General features: G+C 41.3%; 1 protein-coding gene across 1 annotated transcript in view; it reads left to right on the top strand.

The window, feature by feature from the left end:
- Positions 1–201: 201 nt before the first annotated feature.
- Positions 202–23548, top strand: part of YAF2 (YY1 associated factor 2) — a 34079-nt gene continuing 10732 nt past the window's right edge. Inside the window, exons 1-3 of the mRNA XM_072338935.1 lie at positions 202–403; positions 527–652; positions 22282–22434. Coding sequence (XP_072195036.1) covers positions 378–403; positions 527–652; positions 22282–22434 — 305 coding nt within the window. The 5' untranslated portion in view covers positions 202–377. The remainder of the gene's footprint in view (positions 404–526; positions 653–22281; positions 22435–23548) is intronic.

Raw genomic sequence — 23548 nt, 5'->3', positions numbered from 1 at the left:
GCCGCGCCTCCTCTCCTTTCCTCTCCTCTCCTTTCCCCTCCCCTCGGCCGCCCCCAGCAGCCCCCGCGGCGCCCCGGCCCCGCCGCCGCCCGGCCCGCAGCGCCCGAGCTCCGGCGCTCGCCAGCAGCGAACCTGCCGCCGTGCGCGGCCCGCCGGGCGCCGCGGCCTGCGGGCGGCCGCTGGTTGGCGGCGGGGGGACACGTGAGGGAGGAGGGGGCAGCGGCGGCGGCAGGAGTTTCCCCGACAGCTGGAGGTTGCGGCGGTGGCTCCTCCTCCGCGGGTCCCCGTTAGAGGCGAGAGACCCCCGCGCTCCTCCTTATTGACAAATACACAAAGGGCCGCGCCGGGGCCGGGCCGGGGACGCGTCTGGAGGCGGCATGGGAGACAAGAAGAGCCCGACCAGGTAGGGCAGCGCCGCCGCCTTCCCGGGGCCCGCTCGGGTGCGCGGGGCCGGCGGCGATGGCGCCCGGGGGGGCCGGTGGCGGGCGGCGCGCCCCGCGCTGCCCCGCGTGCTGTGTCTCCGCAGGCCGAAGCGGCAGCCGAAACCTTCCTCGGACGAGGGCTACTGGGACTGCAGCGTCTGCACCTTCCGCAACAGCGCCGAGGCCTTCAAGTGCATGATGTGCGACGTGAGAAAGGGCACCTCCACACGGTGAGTCCCCGCCGGCGGCCCCCGGTTCGCGAGGCGGCGGCCCTGACAGTAGCGGGGCCGCGTTCGACGAGGGGAGGCGACCGGGCCGGGCCGGGGGTGTCCCTGTCCCCAGCTATCCGTGCCCCAGGCGGGAGCTGCGGTGTCCCACGAGGAGCTGTTCTCTGCGAACCGTCAGAAGGTGCACGGTGACCTACCTGGTTCCTGCCCCTCCTGACGTGCCACACGGTGTGACACCGGGCCAGTGGGGGATTCATACGGCCGGCGGGAGTGCTGGCCGGGGAGAGCATTATTAAAGAATCCTTTGTTAGGGCATCGAGCTTATGGCTTAATACTGTCAGCCGGAGAAGTTTGAGTGGCAATAAAAGTTGCGATCCTATGATGAGCAGCAATTGCGTTTTAGATAGCATTCATAACAGCGCTGAATATGACTTGCAACAAACGTTACACATTTGTAAGTGCAGATGCGTGGTGAGAATGATGCGTCTCTATTTCTGAAGTTGATTTCCTGGAGTTCTGCAAACTGGAGTGCGTGTCGGAAGTGCTCATAACTTCAGCTTCGAATATGTATATGTATATATCATAAATAAGGCAATCAGTGAGGTAAATGTGCCGAGAGGAATTGCATCTGTCACATACAGCGTGCTTTCCAGCGATGAGTGTGGCGTTCTGTTGTATCGCAGGTAGATGTGCTCCAGCTGGTCACGTTCAGCAAAATAAGGGGATGAATGTAAGCTCGGGAAAGCAGCACGGCTGGAGGCTGCAGCCATCCTCAGCCTCCGGCCAGTTTGATAGACAAAGTGACTTCAAAATTATGTTCCACTGATCCGGAAACTCAGTTGGATGAAAGCACTAAGAGGAAACAAACAAACAAGCAGGTCCTGAGATACCTGTGTCACCATTGCTTTTTTTCCCTTCCTTCTTGAATACTTTATAGGTTTTGGACTATGACATATTTTGAACGTATTTTAGGAACAATGATTTTTTTCTTTCCGCTTTCTCCCTCACAGTGTTCTCATATGCAGAGTTTTAGCTGATACCGGCATTTTTATTTCTCTGCTTAAACACTGAAGCTGATGAGGTTTGTGGATGTCATTTTCCCATTCGGTTTAAATGGGCCATGTTTTCATGTAGGTGCAAAGTCTGGGGTTAGCCCATGGCATCAGATAAATGTGGGGGGGTTTGGGGCTGGGGTGGGCTCGAATAGGCAGTTTTAGGTCCAGCTCTGAGCTGAGATGTGAGCTGGTGAGTAGACCTTTGTATCTATGGAGAGAAGAATCCTTAGGGTGCCAAGGAGACACAAAAGGCTGTTTGGGTGGATTGATTGATTGATTTATTTAAAGGAAGTGAAGTCGAAGGCACCAAATTGGGGCCCTATTAAACCATTTAGTCGTACCACCCTTAGAATTAGACATTTTTGTCAGCGTTGTTCGCAGTCACAGTACCGTGCAGTTCTGATGGCACTGGGAATGTTGGGGGATTTTTTTGTCTTCCATTTTGAATCTTAATGTTTGTATGGATGAAGCCGATGCCTCAGCACAGTTCTTAAGTGTGCATTAGTTCTTACTTCCAAATTTATGCTTTTTTTGTATTTTTAAATGAATGAAATCTATGTCTAGCAGACATAGTAGTGCCTGTGTGATGTAAGCGGTGATGTAAAGCACCTTTTTTTAGTTCAGAGAAATCTGTTTCTTTGTGATGAACTGTTTGATGTCTGCTTGTGAGTGTTAAAATTCTCTAAATGTGAACAGATTTGCAGATGGAAAACCAGGCAATCACAGTTAAGTGAAATGCTTTTGAAGGCCACTGGAAATTAGGTTAAGTTGGTTGAAACTCGTGTGTTTTTATGCTAATTGTGTACAATTAATTTCACAGAATCTTACTCAGGTGCAGATTTATGTGTGTTTTCACTGTTGAACTGTTTTCCTCTCTCCAGAAGAATAACCTTTGATGCTAAGGGCAACGTATGGATTATGATCTTTAAACCTGGTGGCATTGTTAAGAGTAGTGGGAATAATTCTTACGACTCCTCAATCATATTTTATTATACTTCTGGAGGGAAGCTCTCAGTCATGGACTTGAATTAACTTCTTCCATGGTAATGTCACCGTGGATGATTAAACCAGGTTGTTCTTGGACAGGAGACATCCAAGAGAAATCCTGGATGCGGCAGAAGTAACAGACTCCCAAGGTGGCACTGTTTTCTTTGGGTCTGTAATGAACCAGTGCCCAGCATGGAGCCAGTTAGATGTGCTGTGAGTCAGGTGGGAAGTTGACATCCCATCTGCTGGTTGGAAATCCCTGTATGTTTTGCTGTTTGCTCGACTGAAGATCTAAATTTTCCTGTAGACATGGCTTTCTTATTTACTTTCTAGACTAAATTGTTCTGTATCGTTGCTTGGGTACTGATAAATTACTGTGTTCCTCTTGATAGGAGGCTGTGCTGAGTATAGTAATTTTCTATATATGACCTTTAAAAGATTTTGAAGTGTTTCTAGGTGAAAGATGTTGTACAAATGTAAGGAACCTGGAGATGTAATAATCCTTCATTTCTTGGACAAATCTCCCGCTGAAGTTCATTAAAGGTATGAGTAAGGAGAGCTGAATAGAACCCTAACACGCTGTGTTGCAGAGGGAACTGGTAACCGTCTCTATATTTAGGTTGCCTAATAGTTTCCATTAAAAAGAATTTGTATGATCTCTTTGTGAAGCCCTATTGTTTGCAGAAGCCATTGAAGTTTGGCAGGAGGAAGAGTCCTCAGGCTAAATAAGTGGTTTGATTTCTCTGCCCCATGAAATTAAGTTTTCCTGAGACATAAACACTTGAAAATCATCATTTCCCTTCTGTCACTTGCGTTGTACAGAAAAGTAAAGTAATTGCTGGAACACTGAGAAAGCCCAAACCCTCTGCAAAAGCACCAGCGGCAGTGATAGTGTGCTGAAAAGCCAGAAATGAATTATTTGGCTCCCGAGGAGGTTATAGTGGGGTTGCTGAGTTTGGTCCAGCCCTTAAAACTGCTGCTTTCTCAAAAGAAAGCTGCTTTAGTGGGCATGCTACCATCCCATTTCCTTCTGTGCTTCATGGCACCATCTGAAACTGGTGCGCTCCAGTACTGGTTAAGCTTCAAGAACTGGGCCGGGTCCTTGGACAAACCTTATTGCAGAAAGTGTTAGCTCCCGGTTTGTCTGTTCTCCAGTAAGTGGCCTTTGTGTTTGTTTTTCTTGTTAGTTACATGGTTAGTCCTTGTTATTTAGGCATGTTGCAAGCTACCAAAGGTACAGAATTCCCAGTCTTGCTGTGAAGGAGCACTTGAGAGGATTGGCATTCTCTGTAAGGAGATGTACATCTGGTGCCTTCTGGGAGGCTGAAATACCTCTCCATCACATCTCTGTTCCTTCTTTCTCGTATCCTCTGAATGCATTTGTTACCCTCAGTGGCAGCAACCAGATCTAAAATTACCTGTCATATTTCTTTCCTTAGTTTGATTCCTAGGCATGTGTACTGTGGTCTGGTCTCTACTTACATGATCCCATTCTTTCTTCTGTGCCATGATAAACTGCTTGTCCGTTCAGTGTAAAGGACAAGCATTCAGGGGAACGTGAGGAGAGCCACAGGAGGAGCTGCAAATCTGGCTTTTTAACCTTTGAAACGCTCAATGTGATACTCTGCTGCACATGTGAAGGAAAGCAGGGGAGTAGGGAACACCATCGGTTTTCCCTTTCTGAACTAGATAGAATTGTGTGATTTTTTTTTTTCTTTTTAATTAGAAAAAAGAGCAGACTACCAGGGGATATTGTTACTAATTGCATTCCCCATGCTACTAAAAGGAGAAGGATCGCTGTACAAAGATGCAGCTACTTAATCCTTGTTAGGCTTTTATTCCATTTTGTTTTTAAAGCTACTTTTTTTTTTTGCTTGCTTTGGGTTCAGTAAAACTTCACAGCCTTAGCTATGAATCTGTGAGTCTAGCACATGGTTCTTAAGTATTCTTCTTTTGATGAGGGGAAAGAGAGAGAATAAGGAGATAAAAGAGGCACAAGTGACTTCTGTGGAGTGATTTTTTTTCCTGGATATTCTTCTGTGATACACGTGTTGGTCCAGCTGCTACATACATCATTTACATGAAATAACCCCTGAAATTTGCAGCCAGAATGAAGTCATCTCAGGTCAAGGTGAATTTCTGTGGAATCAGGATGCCTGCATTTAACGCCTTGTGCTACTGAAGCGGGGACATATATAACAGCTGAATAGGGCACGGCTTCCATGTCCTGAGCTCTATTGATCTCCCTTACTGAATCGTTTTCTCAGCCTAACCTACAAAAAGCCAGCTTTAAATCATGGCAGACAAAAGAGTTAATCTGAGATAGAAAGAACTCGAATGCCATCTTTGTATGCTTTCTTGATATTTGTTCGTGCTCCTTCATTGTGCCTTAGAGTGTGACCATTCAGTACGTGCATTTTCCGTGTCTGACAGTCTCCTAACTATGAGATACAGGTCTTCACTTGAAGCTGTCATGAGTTTGTTTTACGCCTTGAGAAGCATAAATAAAGTGCTTAATTTTTCAACTTGGATATCAAGGTCGTTTTTCTTCGGAAAATATGTGCAATTTGTTTAGTCATGTACCATCTGGATGTTTATAAGCACAAATCAGTTACATTTAACCAAATCTGCTATTTGTATTTCTGTTGAAATGCCGCGCTGCTGAGGACAGGGAATTGGTACTTATCTGGTGTATCTGGTTTAACATGTCTGTTTTACAACAGCTTGTTAAGGACTCTCTCCTCTGCCTTCCAGCATGCAGCCTCTGTGTGTACGCGCATGCGCGTGTCAGGGGGAAGGTTGTGAAGGAGAAAAAGAGGAAGAAGCGCCTGTCGTGCTGATTTTACAGATACACAACTGAATCGGGCTTAAACTGGAGAGCATTTCATTACTCGTGGTGGTGTGAGAAGAAAACAGTTGCAGGAGTGAAGCGAGTGGACAAGTCCTGTATAATCCATGCTTTACTGAGATCTGTATAACAAGTCCTGTATTTTAGCTTGAATACGAGGAAAAGCATGAATAAATATTTCTCTTTTATTTTGTAGATAGCAATCAAATTATCTGGTCGTTCTGGGTTTCAGTTCTTATTTTTAAGAAGAGTCTTTGAAAGGAACCTTTGGAATTCTTTAGGAATTTATTTAGGAATGATTTTCCTTGAAAAATATGTTTTGTTTCTTCATATGAAGCAATGAAGTAATTTTTATTGATTGGAGTGGCTCTTTTAAATGCACTTTATGGGCATAGCTTGCATGAGGAATAGACAATGTAATGGACAGCCGAAAAAATAATATGTTTTTGACAGAGTACATAAGCTATCACTTCTGTTATACATCAGGCTTTTTTATTTCTTCCTTCCCATTTCTGAAGGAGTCTTCTCAGAACGAAACAAACAGTGTTTCATGTGGTGTGTAATCATGATGATCAGAGGGCTGGAGCCCCTCTCCTATGAAAACAAGCTGAGGGGGCTGGGCTTGTTCTGCCTGGTGAAGAGAAGGCTCTGGAGAGACCTGATAGTTGCCTTCCAGTACTTGAAAGGAGCTTATAAGCAGGAGGGAAGTGAGCTTTTGACATGGGTAGATAGTGACAGGACATGGGTAAACAATTTTAAACTAAAAGAAGGGAGAGTTAGATTAGATGTCAGGGGAAATTTTTTTGCTGAGCGGCGGTGAGGCACTGTCACAGACTGCCCCTGAGAGGCTGTGGATGCCCCATCCCTGGAGGTGTTCAAGGCCAGGTTGGATGGGGCCCTGGGCGACCTGATCTGGTAGGTGGCAACCAGCCCCTGGGAACTGGGTGATCTTTGAGGTCTCTTCAACCCAAGCCATTCTGTGATTCTGTATTAGGCTAAGGCCGAGTAGAGCCTGTTTCATGTAACTTTGACAGTTAATTTAAACCCAATTTAGTTGTTTCTTCTTGCATGATACTGAAAATGATAGTTATATGACAGGTCATCTTTGGTCAGAAATTTAGGTGACTGTTATTGTGTTTCTTTTATGCTTATATACTTTATATAATTAAATGTTTAACAGAAGAAAATCTGTGCCTTTATGTAAACTATCTCTCTCCTATGACAGTTAATTTCAGAGCTCTTGGACAGGAGGAGAAACTTACTAAATATTTTCCAGATCTCAGCTCTCAGAATGGAGTTAGCAGACATGACTTCCAGAAGGCCACCTTGGTTCATGGGCTCAGGATCATAGTTAAGAATGGCTTGTTCAGCTCAATTGCATGAAAGCCAAGAAAAATAGACTAGTGTTTGTCTTACACAGTTACTAAAGTAGTAAAAACTCTGAAAAAGTTTGGGTTCATTTTAAGGATAATTCTAAGAAGGCTTATGTGTCTCTTAGTAATCATTTGGCTTATCCACGTTTCTCTCAGAGTACAGGATGGAAATGATCTGTGAGCTAGACCCTTTCACTGAACTGGAAGAGGATCAGTAAACCTGGGCAACGTGGTTTTTGTTATATTTTTGTCCTAACAGGTCTCCAGTAAAGGAGACTAACCCAGCAGCTTATTTCTAGTGCTTTTTTACCTCTCATGTTTCTCTGGATTCCTGACCTTTCTGTTCAGTAAGATAAGTTGATTTGTACTTCTCCTGTTCCCAATGAATTTCCCAATGTATTTCTAGTTCTTTGCTTATTAAGTTATGGTTTCCCTGTCCACTCATTTGCTTTTGCCAAGTCTTTCTCAGACAAACAAGATTGTGGCAAACCTTTCAGATAAGTAACAGTTTTCTTCTGTTTATATCATGATTTTCTTTCTTCATTCTTCAGTTATCATGCCTATCTCTTACTGTGGCAGCACAGATCGATGACAGACCTTCTAGTTTAAGGCGTAGTTGGATTATTTCTTTCCAAATATCCACTAAGTTATGAAGCTTGGTATTGGTTCTTCCTTATTTTCTTGTATTCAGTATCATGATCTTGGCTTATCTGTGCTTTGTGATCTGTTTGATCTGCTATGTTTTCCTGTCCTGTCCTATTGCATTCTTTCTAGAGTAGTTTACTTCTTATGCAGTTGTGGGTCTTGTGGTGCTTTATGCTGTCTTGCTTGTGATTCCATCATTTTGATTTTTGATTTGTCTTAACTCAGAATGGGTTTGGCAAATGATTCTCAGCACCTTTCAGTGTGATGCTGTTTGCTTCCTCTGTCCCTTATTCCTTTGCCCAAATCGTGGTTAGGTATATTAAATAGTTTACCTATAGAACCTTAGTATAAATGCTGTCTTACGTCTGCAATTGGTGGTTGAGAACTATTAAAAACAAAACTAATTTTGAAGTTCCTTTTGGACAGTCATAGTCAAGCTGGAGTGACAGAATGTATTTTTGATGGCGCTGCAAATCAAGACTCAAGGTTGTATAGTGCTTCTCTTCTTGTCACTCAGACAATTACTCTGTTAAGGAAACTAGAGTGTTTCAAGCCATTTGGCTTTATCCTTTATATGCTCCTAGCTGTTAAATAATTTTCTTCTAGTACCGTTTTGAAATTTGAGTTAGGCTGAGTCATTTGTTATTTCCTGCATTTTTATTTACCGGTCTTGTGACTTCTCTTTCCCTTTTTTTGGCTCAATTTGATTTCAAGAGTTCATTTCATTAGATGTTGTTGACTGCCACATATAACGTTTAGTAGCCTGAGCTGTTTCTTATTCTAATTTGTACTCCTATCCCGTTATTTAATTTGGTTATATGAAATTAATCTTCCCTGTGGAGTCTGAAGTGAAGAAGCCTTTTTGCTTTCTGCTGTTTTCTTTCTTTCCATGTTTGATAATGGATATACTACTTCCTTTCCATTTTCATGAGGAAATACTTTCCTTTTGAGTGTGAGGGATGTGTGCTCTGGTATGTTTGTTTGCTTGGTTGTGGGTTGGTTTTTTTGTTTTTTAATTACTTGTTGAAATGTCGTTTTTGATTTTAGGGCCATCATTGGTATTCTTGCTTAGTGTGTCTTTTCTAGTAAAAATAATTATCCTGGTCTGAAAGATACAGGCATCTGAATAAACACCTTCAGTAAGACTAAATACATGAAAAAAGAAGTCTTGCTGGTAAAAAGGAAGCTCATGAATCACTTGCAAAATGGTCAGAAGTTGCATTTTCTGACCCATTGCTTCTTGTAACCATTTATCCTTTTCTGTTGAGACTGTCTCTATGCTTATTCCTGTTCAATAAAACTCAATTCACATCCCTGTACCTCTCATCTTGAAAGTCGTGTTAGGATAGTGTGCTTCACAGAAGAATTTCTTGTAGCATCAGATGTCTTCTCTTCTGGGCTGGTACAGCCAAGCAAAAAAAAAAAAGAAAATACTTTGAATTTAGGCTAGTGGGATAAAATATTAAGTGTTCATTGTACGTGTTTTCATACAGTAGCTTATAGTGATTTAAGTGGGACAGGAAGATCCTGAAAATGATCTGTTCTCTCTGATGTGCATTCCACTGATACGGGGTATGTTGATGTAGAGCAGGCTTGAACTCAGAGTTCAGCTGCAGAATGTTGTTGGAAGGCTTTTGTCTGGCAAACCTTCCATCAGAAGTCAGACTGAAGGCTACAAGACATAACCTTGAAGCCTGCTACAAGTTTTATCTGCATTTTTTATTTTTTTGGAAGTCAGGGGAAAAAAAAAAGAACATTGGAATCTTCTCCCATCCTTACATGCTGAAACTGGATTGGGACTCATCTTTAAACAATTCTATAATGCTTGAATACGTGATATCTGAATGGCGTAATTCAAATGACAACGCAGACCATAAGTACTGGAATAGGCTCCCCAGGGAGGTGGTTGAGTCGCCATCCCTGGATGTGTTTAAGAGCCGTTTGGATGTGGTGCTCAGGGATATGATTTAGCAGAGGGATGTTAGAGTTAGGGTACGATGGTTAGGCTGCGGTTGGACTTGATGATCTTCAAGGTCTTTTCCAACTTGGGTAATTCTATGATTCTATGCTCTGTAGAAATAAAGTTTCCACTGAAATGAGTGAATGAGCAATGGTTTTGAAATTCATTTCATAAATAAAGTTCCCGAGTCCAAAAGCAGGAAACAGTTAGTTTAACACATTCACTGAAAGTTGTTTTGCACAAATGTCATTGAATTCTGTGGTTAGTATCATGAGCTAGAATTTCTGTAATTAGGTAAGAAAAGAAAAAGGCAAGGACTGATGATTATGGCCTTATTTTCTGTTAATATGCATCTTTCCTGAAGAACATGGCTTGGTTTTAGGGGAAGTGCATAGCATAGTTGCTTCCCCTCCATAAGATGGCTGTCTCTGTGGGGCTGGCTCTGAGTGGAGGAAGTACGTAGAATGCTACAGCCCATTGGAAAGATCAGACACACCCATGGTGTAGAACAAATAAGGTGGGTCAGAAACAAGCTCCTTCCTCCTTGGTCACAGAGTTAGTTGTGCCAAGTACTGACCCTGTTTTGTGCAACATCAGCACGTCCCATGTTTTGAGTGTGGTTTTTTTTGCATGGGTACAGAAGCATCACAGGTTCTGAGGAAAGGGAATGAAAGAGCAGCCTGGCAGATCCAATCCTTTGTGGGATTGGAAAATGTGAGTGAGAGGTCCGTTCCCCACACGTCCCAAGGATCTAGGTGTCTAAAAGACCTTACCTGCCACTTTCTTTGCAGACTCATAGATGCTGCCTCCCCAGGGGATGTTGTTAAGGAAATTGAGCTTCTACATCACACATTGTCATCTAGGAAACACAAATTGGTTGATACCCATATGTTTCTCAAATGGGATATTTTCAGTGTAGCTATCACATGTGCTGAACGTCAGTAAACCACGGTTTGTAACATATGGGAAAGAATTTCTAATGCATGTGAGAGGTTGAAGCCTAAAAACTGCTTTTTTGGAAAAAAAAACCAACAAAACAACACAAACGTTTGATGGCTGACTTAGAAAGTATCCATGAAGACAAATTTGGGCTTTCTAAAGGTCTTGATATGAATATTTCTTCCAAGGGCAGTCGGTTGTACTGTGTACTGGTTGACTTCAGGAGACTTGCTGGCCTCATCTGTTAAATGTCAGCTGGAAAATAGGGCATTCCCTTTAAGGGAATGATTAAATAGGGACACTGCCTCAAGGGGTAGTTTTCTGCACATTTATACAGTGACTGATAAAACCATATGGGTCTTGTAAGTCTATTCTAATTGAATCAGCTTTTATTGAAAGATAGAATTGCTAGAAATGCACTGAATGGATGAATTCCAAGTAAATGATTCACATGGTAAAACAGCTAGGAATTTGAAAGTGCTGGAAATCTGAGCTGCCTGAAAGTTAGAATTCAAATATATATAGTGTGTGTAGAAATTGCACTGTACTCTGCAATACGCAGATGGATCTGCATTATGTTTTCCCATGCAGACCACTAGTTCCATTGTTTACACGGTCATAATTATTCATTTGTCTTATTTGCAGAGGCAGTGTTCTGTACTGCTAACACTGTAGGACATGTCAGAAGCGATGGTAATGAGAAAAAATAATTTTGGGTGACAAAGTGAGTTATCGACATTGAAGATGCATTTAATCACGAACTACTTCAGTGTTGAAATAAACACTGGCTTCTCGCAAGATGACTTGGTGTAGTGATTAGCATGAGCATATTCCTGTGGCACAGCGAGCTAAACATCTTTTAATCTCATGGTTTTTATTCTGCGAATAGCTTCATAGAGTGCTGATGACTGGAGGGTGAGCTGATCTGTATCAATCCAAGGGCTGCTTCTCCTGCTAGTAATGTAGTTTAATTGCTAGCGACTATTGTATCTGCAGTACAGGAAACAGTTATAGGAAATACTTTTTGCTTTTCGTAATGTGATTTTAACTGCTGAAAATGTGAAGTGGCGTCATTACATGCACTGCTAGCTTCTGCATAGACCACAGGTAGTGTTATCTAATTGGCTGTAGTGTTTGCAGTGCTGCTCAGCATACACAGCATTTCTGAATCTTTGCCTTTTGTTTTGAGTAATACCACCAATTCATTTATGCAGCAACGAACCCTCTCCCATCCCCTTCTTGGTAGTAGGTGGTAAGTTGTCATCTGCACATGCTTGATTATGGAAAACTGCCATGGCAGTGGGACACAAATTTGTTCTGGGTATTTAGTGAAGTTGGAAAAGTAGTTTCGTTACTTCTGGAATATTGTGTAGTCAGTATTCTGGGGGGACTTGGAAGCCATTGTGGCCCAAGGTTCTACTCAGAGAGCTTGCAGAGTAGACATGGCGGTCAGTTAAAAGATAAATGTGGTGTATAAAGTAATTTATTTTTGTGTGTGTATTCAACCTAGAAAAAATAAAATATTACTTGGAAAATTGCCTTGTGGAAAAAAATGAAGTCTCAAACCTTTGTAGCTACTAATTTATGAGGATGTGGAAGAATGTATTAAAAGCTGGCCTGTGTTTTGTATATGGAAACGTGCAGCAGTTCTGTTTAGTTGGTTGGGAATGAGTGTTTTGCATTTGACAAAAACAAGTCAGTTCTCCCCTTCTGAAAAACATTTCTGGATATGCTGCTTTAAGTGTTTATTGTCAAACTAGTACCTGAAAAATTAATCATCTTATAGAGGCAGGAGAGATCAATAAAGAACATAAAGTTAATGACCTTTTTTCATCTCATCTGCACTGCCAGACTGTGTGTCCTTACACCTCACTGATTTGGTTTGAGCATAAGCTGGAGTAAATGGCTTAAAATATAAGGCTGAGAACTTCCACCTTCTCACGTGAAGTTTTTGAAGATTCTCCCATTTGGTATGCGTTAAATGCAGTTCAGTTGTTGTTCATTGTCTGCATTATTACGTAAGGACAATTACTGCAATGATGTAATGCATGCTTGTATGTTTTGGTTCAACTGATTTCTCTGTATATTACAGGGAACATAAGTAACAGCAAGTTATGACTCTAAATTTAATTTAGATCCATTTATTCTATGGAAAACTGTCAAAGCTGTTGGAAACTCAAGAGGTGTAGATGCAAGAATCTCTAGCCATATTGTAACATGTTCTGCAGAAACTGTTGTGAAGGAGAGTAAAAACAAACCTGAGGAAGTGCCAAAGTTCATTACCTGATATTTGCAGTGTAGCTGATTATCACTGTACGAGGGTGGATGGAGGAGTGTAACTGAATTACAGAGAATTCAGCAGCTGGTGGGAGGAAAGGTAGTTTATTTCTTAGCACCTTCTGCTTCAGAAAGGTGCTGTATTACTTGCTACAGAAGACCAGATTCTGAAACATGTATATATCTCCTTTTGGAGACATTTAGACTTTCTGGTGCCTGAACCTGCATTGTTGGTCTGTGGTGGAAAAGTCACGTTCTAAAGCTGCCGGTTGTAACCTGTCCTCTGATCTTCAGAGTTAAGGAAAGCTTTCTGAGCCGTATTACAAAGTTACAGTTAGAATGTTGCATAATTAATGTCACTTTGAAAAGGGGCAGTAAATTTGTCATGCTGTAATACTGCTGCAGTATTTAACTAAGGATCTGCACTCTAGACGTTGCTTAAACTGATGCCATAAGAATTGCTCAAGACACTCATACCTAAGTGAAGATATTCTCCTAATAATACACATTACGTGAGCACTTTTTCACCTAGAAAATTTACTTGAAACCACTTTCTCGTATCCTCACTTTTGTCTGCTTGTTTGAGAAGTTGTTTACTGTAAAATCACTCTTCAGGCATCTTGCAGCTGACTCCGGCTATGCATCTGCTTACCCCAGAGGTTAGGAATAACTTCTGATTTTTAAATTAATTACTCTAATTACTATGTTAAGATATATTTGAGAATTTGGACAAGAGTAGTGAGAGAAATGAGGACACGCAGGGAAGGAGATTTGACTAGGGACTAGCAAGAATATGGTGATTAAGTAGGGAGTATGCAAAGATAAGCTTTTCTTGAGATTTCAGTAATGACTGTGAACTAGAAAAATGGAGATTAGAGTATTACAGTGGATATCAGATTTCTATTAGCTTCTTGAGATATTAATATTCAGGATAGATGTGAGTGGAAAATGATCTTCAAATAAATTATAAGATATTTAAAGCCGGTACGTTTGTATTGAGGAATTATTCATTCTAGTAATGAAAGAACGGGGTAGGATTTGAATTGTTTGACTTAGCTCTCAACAAGATTTTAACACACTTGAATGTACTCTGCTTAGACTTTTGAAAGACACGCATGATACAAACATCAGCAGAACAAGATTCTTACTAGGCTGTGGCTAAACACAACCTTGTTGCCAACAGCAGTTTTGTTTAGTTTACAACAGCATCTTATGGACTGTTTCTTAAAACTGAATAGACGCCATAATGGTTTTTTTTCTTGTTCAAGAAGATGAGTTATTTAAGAAAAAAAAACAACCAACAAACAAGCTCTCTAATATTAGCTCTTCTGGAACTTGTCTTTTATGTTTGATGACAGTTCTGGGAAGTGCTGAGAGGGCAATCTGAAGCCTTCTGAAGTGTGCGGCTCTGTGGAATGAAATTACGTGCGGTTCTTGGTGAGCTGAGCCAACGGATCTGGTATTGTCTTGCAGATGCAGTCTAGAAACTCTTGTGGAAATGCTTGGAATTATCTGGCTTTTGTTGTTGTTGTTTTAAGGTATTTTTTGCAGAATCGTAGTTTTGAACTAGCTGGGATGTGAGTCTTGCAACATCTTTGTGAAATCATTTGTACGAGTGGCATTTGGGAAGGGATGTTTGTGAAATGTTTGGTTAGGTGTCTTAACAGCAAGATTTGATACCCCAAATTGAAAAGAGACAGAAGAGACTGAAATAGTCATCACTTGGCTGGCTTTCTCTGTGTTGCCCAGAGATGAGGAAAATATGATACAGGATATAAACCTAAAGATGCTGAGTGATAAAGAATATTGACTACAACAGCTATATGCAGTTCTCTGTACAAATATGTGAAATGTATTTAGGATGCTGTACCAGAAGCAGTATATCATGTGCTTTTAGTATATGAAACTGTACCTTTTCCAAGAATGTACTGAATTATTTGATGTAAAATATGTTTGCTGTTAGCAAATGGATGCTGAAAAAAATGGTTGTTGGAAATGGCCTCACATACCATGCGTGTAAAGCACGCAACCTGGCTATTTCTTCACCCCCTGTCAATGTCTTCATAAAGGGTGAAGCACTGAGGAAGAGATGGCTGAACTTAGTCTATTCTAAGACCTGTTCTCCTTTATCAGGGATTATTCTTTTTTTTTCCAGAGGCAATGTGCTACAAAATGCAGACAAGTAAAGATTTTCAGTCTACATCCTGTCAGAAGAATTAAACTCGTTATTAAATTCTAAGAGATTTGAAGACTGGAAAACCCCAGACATGTTAACAAGGCGCTTCTGAAATCCTCACTAGATGAGGGCAAAGCAAAGCCTAGTGGAGGAGGAGTACCCATAGAATGACTGAAATTAGAATTCCACTTGGGAAAAAAAAAAGTTGAGTATCTTAACTCAGCTTAGTCAGAATCACACAGAAGTCCCACAGTAGCAGATGGAAAGGAGATTATCAGGTCTGCAGGGCACTAGGGAGAGTGGGAGAGAGGAATGGAGTTGTTTTCATAGTGATGTCAATCTAGAGAAACTTCTAGGTGAACAAATAGACAAAAGTCCTGTACTTTGGATAGGAAGTGAGGATGTGGTGCAGAGTGAACCTAGTACAGTTTGAGAGCAAACTCTAAAAGCTTGTGCTTCCAAAAGGGAGGCAGACCCATGGAAGGGGGTAAGTTTTGGGAGGGAGGACAGTGAGATACAATTAAAGTAGGAGTAGTTTCTCTGTGCTTCTGCTAATGAATAGCTGTAGGGTTTAGCAATACCACTCTCCCATGATGGAATATTGTGAGAGCTAATCTATTAAAGACTGAGACCCTCTGATTGCACAGAATGTCAGCTGAGATGGATGGCTGTGATGGTCGGAAGTTCATGCTAAAGGATGATCCATAGGATGCATTTTATATGGAATTCACAGGACAGCAGATCTGTCAAAGGAAGAAACAAGCGGTGTAATTATAGGCAAATGAAAGAAAAGCTTATGTGACAAAAGCAAAGATGAGTGCTTGAACAAACATTACTGGCTATCCGTGTCATCTGAATTAAGGTACGACAAAGGAGAATTTGAATAAGCTTCTAAATGCAGCATAAGATGGAAGGAAAAGTAAAAGGATTATTAATCAAATAGAAAGTGGAGGTATTGTCATGATGATGCTGTTATAGCCATATTTCTTTGTAATTGCCAGAAATGTGTAGCTTGAGGAAGGCTGTTTTTCAAATGGGCTTCCTTCACAAGTAGTAAGCAAATAAGAATGTAGGATACAGGAAAACTGGTGCTGATAAGAGGAACTGTTGGACTTCTATTTCTAGCTAGAAATAGGTCTATTTAGGTTAGGTATTTTTTTCCTAGAAGCTGGCAGAGCTTTTTCCATTATGCTTTGCCTGAAGATATTTCATTGGGAACCCCTGAATTGACTTCTAGAGTTCCTGCTGCCTTTGTCAGAATTATGACAAGCTTTTTGGGCTTAATCCATAGCGCATCAGCATATCTGTGTTTATACTGCATCTTTTAGAACAAACTCCAAGACTTTTCCAAGAAGACGCCATAAAGAGAATGTGTGTGTAGTGTGTGTATTGGCCAAAGCATTTATTTCCTGTGCTGGTCCCATTCTGTTACCAATCAGCATTGCAAGAGTTTGACTGAAGATAACCTGTCTAAGTGGATTAGTTACTGCTTGTAAGGCCTTTTGGCAATAATTTAGTCTTGAAAAACTCTGGAGAATGAAATTCAGGGCATTAATTGACTAAGGTCACTGGTTTCCAAGCCAGTTCTGCTGTGCCTTGCTGGTGAGGCAGAGCAGATTGCAGAACTGTGTGTGAAGGTGATGTCCAGAAACATGCTGGATTCCTGGCTTGAGCCTGTGTGCTAAGAGCCTTCAGGCAGGCTGTGACCAAGAGGCAGATGATCTGGAAATTCTCTTCAGCTTGGAAGCCCTTTCCAGTCCTCCCAAATCACTTGAAAGTGAAGAATATTTTGTACTTAAAGAATAATGTGGGTTTTTCATTTTTTTAGGACAGGATTCTGTAATCAGGGGCTATACAAAATCAGTGAGGGTTCTTGCTCCAGATATTTCTAAGCTCTCTTTCTTAAGGGATGAATCTGCTGTCTTGAACAAAAGGTCAGAGCCTCCCTGCAGGGAAGAGAAGTTCATATAAATGGTACTGCTTAGGGATTAGAGGTATCTTCAAATGCAACCTCTTTAAGTCTCTGAAATGTGTCTTTTTAAAGACTTGTTTATTTATTTTAAGAAGATCTTTTCTAGGGGAGGAACAAAGAGCGAAAGTTATGGAAAGTGTGGAATGCCATGTAGAAATTCTACATAAGAGAACAGGTGAGAGCTTTGAAGAAAAACCACAGGCTTTGTTTTGCTCAGGAGTGAGACATATCCCGGGAATAAAAATATGGTAGTAGATATTACTGATAAATCTGAACACTCAAAGTCTTCTGTTTAATAAATGATTCTTGGTGTATACCAGTTACCTGCTATGTGTGGTGGCATGAACATCTCATCTGTCCATGAACCAAACACCGACCACTACTAAACCGGGCAGCTACAACATAACAACGTGCTGTAGCAATAGCACTTCACAGGCAATTCTTTCCTGATATAGAGGATGGGGTAAGATATGAATGGCTTTATAGGAAAGCAGGGAGTAAGATGAATTTGAAAGCTGAACTGTATTGTCAGGCAAATAAACTGGGCTAGAATATTGCTGTAGTTATTAGAGGAAAAATACAGAGAGTAAACTGACCAAGGCTCAACAGCAGACAAATGTCTGGTTTAATGTGTGGTATTCTAAAAACCTGTAGGTACATTGTGCACATAGCACTTTTGCTTTACACAATAGATAATTTGCCTCTTGGGACGGAATTAAGCTTCCAGCAAGGGCTTTTTGTCTGATTTGGAACCAGGAGGTGGATGGATCTGAGAAGAGGAAAGAGAATGAAAGGACCATATTAGTATGGATCCAGGTCATCTGTTGAAGGCCATCTTTCAGCTTGATTGAAAGCTGAGGTTGGCAGCATTTCCAAAATTCCATTCTGTTAATGGTGAAAATTAAAACTTCTAATACGTTTGTAGTCGTAAAATATGCAAAGCGTAGGAGATACAGCTTCAAGAAAGAGTATGTATTTGCGTATGTCCTAGATGATATATTCTTCAGAATATCCAGACTCTCTAAACTGTACGTTATAGATGTTAGCGCACTTTTTCCACAACAGGATGGAAAGGTATATGAGTTCAACAATGAGATATAATTATACCATCTAACTTTCCACTTGGAATTTTCTGTGCTCTGAGCACTGGGAGAACAGACGTACTAGTTCTGTGTGAACTAGTTCAAGTCCAGCGTGACTCACACTGAATTAAAGCTGCTCCGTAGGACTGTTGATGTCTGCGCTGTTCTGCTTAGCAGTTTAATTTGATGGGCTCTGTTTGTTCAGGTTGTGCAGCACCAAATGGAGGAGTCTTCACCTAGCCCTGTACTGAGGGCTGCGTGGGAACTACTGGAGATGCAGGTAGATATGGGGTTGGTTCATGGAAAAACAGTCACAGTTTGCCCACTCTAGAGCTACTTTGACTGAGAAGTACCTCAGGTCTGTTGGAATTAGTGCCAGAGACTGCTTTATGGATTCATGATGGCTGTAGAAGCAACACTGTGCAAGCATGCTTGTGCTCTGACTGAAATGTTTGTAGAATCAGAGAATAACCTGAGTTGGAAGGACCTACAAGGATCAAGTCCAGCTGCTGGCTCTACTCAGGACCATCCAAAAATCAAACCCTATATCTGAGAGCATTGTCCAAATGCTCAAATTCCAGCAGCTAAGTTCCATCCCCACTGCGCTGGGGAGCCTGTCCAGGGCCTGACAGCTTTCTGGGCAGACCATTTCCCTCACCCCCCTCTGCCCCTCCCCTGGCACAGCTCCATGCCGTTCCCTTGGGCCCTGTCACTGTCACACAGAGCAGAGCTCAGTGCTGCCCCTCCACTCCCTGTGAGGAGCTGCAGCTGCCATCAGGCCTTTGCTCAGCTCCTCTGCTTTGGGTTGAGCAAACCGAGGGACCTCAGCCACATACATTTTGCCCTTTGGAACCTTCAGCATCTCTGTAGCCCTCCTTTGGATGCTCTCTAATAATTTTATATAATTCTTATAGTGTGGTGCCCCAAACTGCACAGAGTGCTTGAGGTGAGATTGCACAGACCCCAAGATACTTAAACCAGCATTGTCCTGTAGCATGTTTGATGTACAACCCAGGTGTCTAGGAATTTACTATACTCTGCTGCAAAAGTTATTATATTGTACAGAGCTATTTTTCAATTAGTTTTCAAAGCTGACCTGCTTTGCTGTACTTAGACCAAGTTGCTTGTCGTTTCCAAAGGGTCAGCATTCTTTTTACACAGATTACTTATGGCTGTCAGGTGAGGGGGATTAAGGAAGATGTCCCAAATGACTTACAAGCAGCGAGGCACTGTGCTGCACCCTGGGAAGGGAAATGACTTGGGGCAAGAGTTTCAGATATGATGTGGGTCTGATGTGCTGCGTATGGTTTTGGATGAACATTTTTCATTTCTAGGCACGTGATCCCTATGGTACAACGTGCTGTGTGGTTTTTTTTCTCCTTGTTTTTTGGTGGTTTTTTTTTGAGTATGCCAGCAGCAGAAACTAACCCATCCTTCATACTGTTAAATGTTTCCTGCCTTTGGGAGAATCTGTGTTGAATAAATTTCTGCACAGAAATCCTAAAGACACTATTCTCTGCAGTGTCTGTAGTATCACCTAAAACAGCAGCAAAATCAAATCCTGTAATATGAAATGTAGCCACCATGAAGTTCACCCCGGTTGGAAAGGACTGTTAGCTCTCAGTGTATGCCTCTGTTGATGAGTGCTCCGCATATAACAGCCGAAGTGAATTATTAAATAAAAATGCACCGTTTTGAGGGGCTGACTGTATATCTAAACAAACAAGGTGGATTGTAGTTATGAAGGCTTTTGCCTGCGGTTTTGGATTGTTCACTTGCGAAGTTGTTCCCAGTGGGAGAGGCAGAAACGTGATAATCTTAATACAGAAGTTTATAGAGCTTCTCTATGAAAGCCAGTTTGCTCAGGTGCTCTTGAACATGCTCAAAAAGCAAATTATCATAAATATATTGATAGTTTAAAAGGCAGACTTAGCACTTAGCTGCAGCAGCCTATTACAAGGAGTCTTAACTGGTTTTGAAATCCAGTAATTGAAATCGTTGTATTTTGGCAAATCATCAAAATCAATTTCCTGTTACAGGAACAGATTTTCATATATTTGACTTCTCTGTTAGAAACCCTTTCTCAGTGTAAGTTCTTTCATGTTTGAATGACATGGTTGAGCTACAGCTAAATCACAAACAGTTCTGTTGGTTAGCAGTTCCATGAGAGGTGAGGTTACTTTCTGGAGCCTGCGTGCCTTGTGGTGCTCAGCTGCAGTTCAGTGGCCCCTCTTTGAGTACCTAAGGAGGGGGAAGGGAGGGCAGGAGCCTTAAAAGACTAAATCATTGTTGGGAGATGTGAATTTGTTTACGTTTTTTTGTCTTAGTTGACTTCTTTGTGGCAAAGATCTTCTTTTTAATTTTTTTTCTCTGTGTCGTTTTATGGTATTAGGCACCAGATAAATGAACTTCTAGACTGAATTTCCCAACTGTACTCTAACAGAAATATTGTATGTGGGTTGCTCTCAAAGTAATGCCTTCTATTTATTTCCATGGAAAGTGCAACAGACTCAAAGTACACAATAGCACTATGTGGTAGAGCAAATTCTCAGCTACAAAACGCTGTTTTTCAACATAGTCCCCATTGTTAGCCATGTGTTTTTGCCATGATGAACAAGTGTCAATGACATACTGTGCTCATAAATATCTACATGGCTATCCAGAACATGGCTTGTCTTTCAGATCACTGTTGCCACTGCTGAAATGTATCACCCACCACCTCACTGAGCTCACATCCACTGGTTGGTCTCCATAAACATTCAGGAACTCAGTGAATTTCATTGTGCCATTTTTTCCACATGAAGGAATTCAGTGACATACCTCTGCTTCATCCACACTTCCACGTCAGTCTCCATTCTGTCAGACTGCCCATCTGCTGCCATCTGTCTCATGGCAACAACATGTAATGGAATAACGGTGGGAAGATTCTACCTCTACTGCCATACCACCAACATCCGCCTCCAATGTTGTAAGTCAACATAATAAAAAGGAGGGATTACTTTTGGAGCAGCCCCCTGGAATTCAAATTACTCCAAATCTCCGTCAAGAAATTCACTACTGTCTTACTTTGGTAACGTGTCAGATTGTTCCTTCAGGTAACTGCAGTAACCTGGCCATCGGGAGAAGTAGGGGTTCACTTAACCATCTCTTGGAGCAGTCTTTCAATCAAGAGAGATGATAATTTTGTATCCATATCACAAGTGCTTGCCACTTGAAATGATGTTTGTGCATCAACTTCACCTCTGTTCTTCCTATTTTCTTATGAATTACTGTGACAGAAGTTATAACAATTCTGAGGCAAATTTTATTGAAAACGTCCTGTATACTCACTTGTTACAGCCCACTGAGTCATTTCTCTGATTTTGACCTCATTACAGTGGGTGTTTTTCAAGGTACTCCTTACAGTACTCACCTGTACTCACCCAAAAAGCATACACTCTTATGTTTGCCAGCTGATGTAAGCTGGGTTTTTGTTAGTAAGTAATCCATTGCTCATCGTTTACTCTCTGTGAGTTAGTGTGGACTTAGTTCATGAGTGGGTATTTACTTGAAAGAAGTAGAAGAACTAGAAGAGTGTTTCACTTTGGGTTAGAATTTCCATGTTCAAGAAACATGTTGTGTGTCCTGTTGGAATGTGGTCAGATGCTTCTGATGCCAGCTTTTAGAGTATGTGTTCTGACAGCTATATTCTGTTAGTACTGCGGTACATTTTTCTTTGATTTCTGTGAAGAACTTGATAAAAAAATACTCAGCAAGATTTGTCATTGCCTTCAGGGAGTTTGTTTGAGTTAAAACACCGGAGTTCTACTCTGCAAGGCCAACAGTGGGTTCAGCTGTGATACCTGAAAGGTCATCTTTTTCCTTTTTGAGATACGGATTGTGTGCTTCAGTACTGCAGTGTGCTTAAAACGTACTCCCTCTTCATTTGAGGAGACTTGCAGTGGGTGATGAAATATTCTTCCAGAGAGCTTTGTGGTTTGGAGCTCATTCCGTGCAAGTCTGGATGTAGCACTTAGGAGAAAAGAACACATTGTAAATTCTTGTCTCCAAAGTCTTAAAAAACAAAACCAAAACAAAGCAAACCTCAACTGCCGTATTTATTGGTAATGCAAACAAATCAAAAGGCCGCAATGGGTTTAATTTTGATATGCTATTTTAATGAAGTACTCCCAGCTATATATGTATTATTTTGTTGGTGGTGGTGTTTTGTTTTTTAATTGAGTGTTAATGTTACTGTCATATAGAACGCTTTAGACTACTGTTGTAAAGCTTAAGCTTTATGTGTATGTACATACGTTGTATATATGTGTGCACACAGGAAACCTCGACCCGTCTCTCAGCTGGTTGCACAGCAGGTTCCTCAGCAATTCGTGCCCCCTACACAGTCAAAGAAAGAGAAAAAAGACAAAGTAGAAAAGGAAAAAAGTGAAAAGGAGACAACGAGCAAAAAGAACAGTCATAAGAAAACCAGGTAAAAACTTTGACAACTTTTGCTGTATTGGGAAAACGTAATTGGGAAAGAAAATAAGAATAAAATAATGTTGTGTGGTTATACTGCATTCTGAGTCCTGTGGCATACTCTTCCAACAATAATGCTAAATATTTGAAGTTCTGTTGTTGTAGGATGCCTATTCTGCACAAGGAAAAGTTGCAGTTTGTTTTTTTAACCAGGAGATGGAGACTGGCTTAATAACTTAGGAAGTGCTGGATATTTTCATTAAGGGATTCAACTGTCTTTGTCACACCACATAAAACTGTAGATATGCAAAACATGATTGCTAGGCTCAGGAAAAGAGAGGGATCTGGAGGGACTAATTATCATGCAGAATATTGCTGGGAGAGGCAGGAAGAGTGGAGAAGAAATGGGGTTAAAAGCAGATGGGGAAGAGAGATGGAGGGACCACATTGCAAGAGAGTGGGAAGGTGACATAGTTACAAAGAGATTTTGAAAGCTTTAAGTGGGGTAGAAATTAATGTGACAGTTTAAAATGGGTATATTACCTAGTGATAAAAATCCCACTGCTACATTTGGGGTGCTGAATGAAAGTCTTGGACTCTTGGAATAGAAATTATTACACATTACAGTACAAGGAAGCCATTGTAAAAGCCCCGTTCTTGACCAGAAGAAAACTACAAACTGGGAAACAAAGGCAGCAAATCCAGCCCCTAAACTGTCACAGCCTAAGCATAACATTATGGCAGCAGAAATGTGGTGCCAGAAAGCTCAGCAGTATACAAGACGTGTAGTCTAATCAAAAGTAGGAGGAACTATTGATTGCTTTTGGAAGCATTCCAGAATAGTCCAGCCAAGGAAGATCCTTTGGGATTAGTTGTGCAGAGAAGTAGCAGATGCTTCTCTTGTGCCTGAAATAGGATCATCAGGATCAGAAGCAGGGAGAGATTTTGAGTCAGTCTTTAAAATAGTTACTGTTAGGATTAAGGAGACTGAGATGTTCTAGCAGGAAGAATGCATTTACATTTTTCTCTAATACTCAGATGAACTGTCTGTCTTACCACATGCAATTGAAGCACTTTAGTTAAGAAATACCAAAAGTTAAAATAGTAAGTATTTATGAAGCTAATTA

This window comes from Excalfactoria chinensis, chromosome 1 (genome assembly GCF_039878825.1).
Source record: "Excalfactoria chinensis isolate bCotChi1 chromosome 1, bCotChi1.hap2, whole genome shotgun sequence".
Classification (NCBI taxonomy): domain Eukaryota; kingdom Metazoa; phylum Chordata; class Aves; order Galliformes; family Phasianidae; genus Excalfactoria; species Excalfactoria chinensis.
The sequence above is the reverse complement of the archived record's forward strand: the minus strand, read 5'-3'. Positions and strand labels throughout refer to the sequence as shown.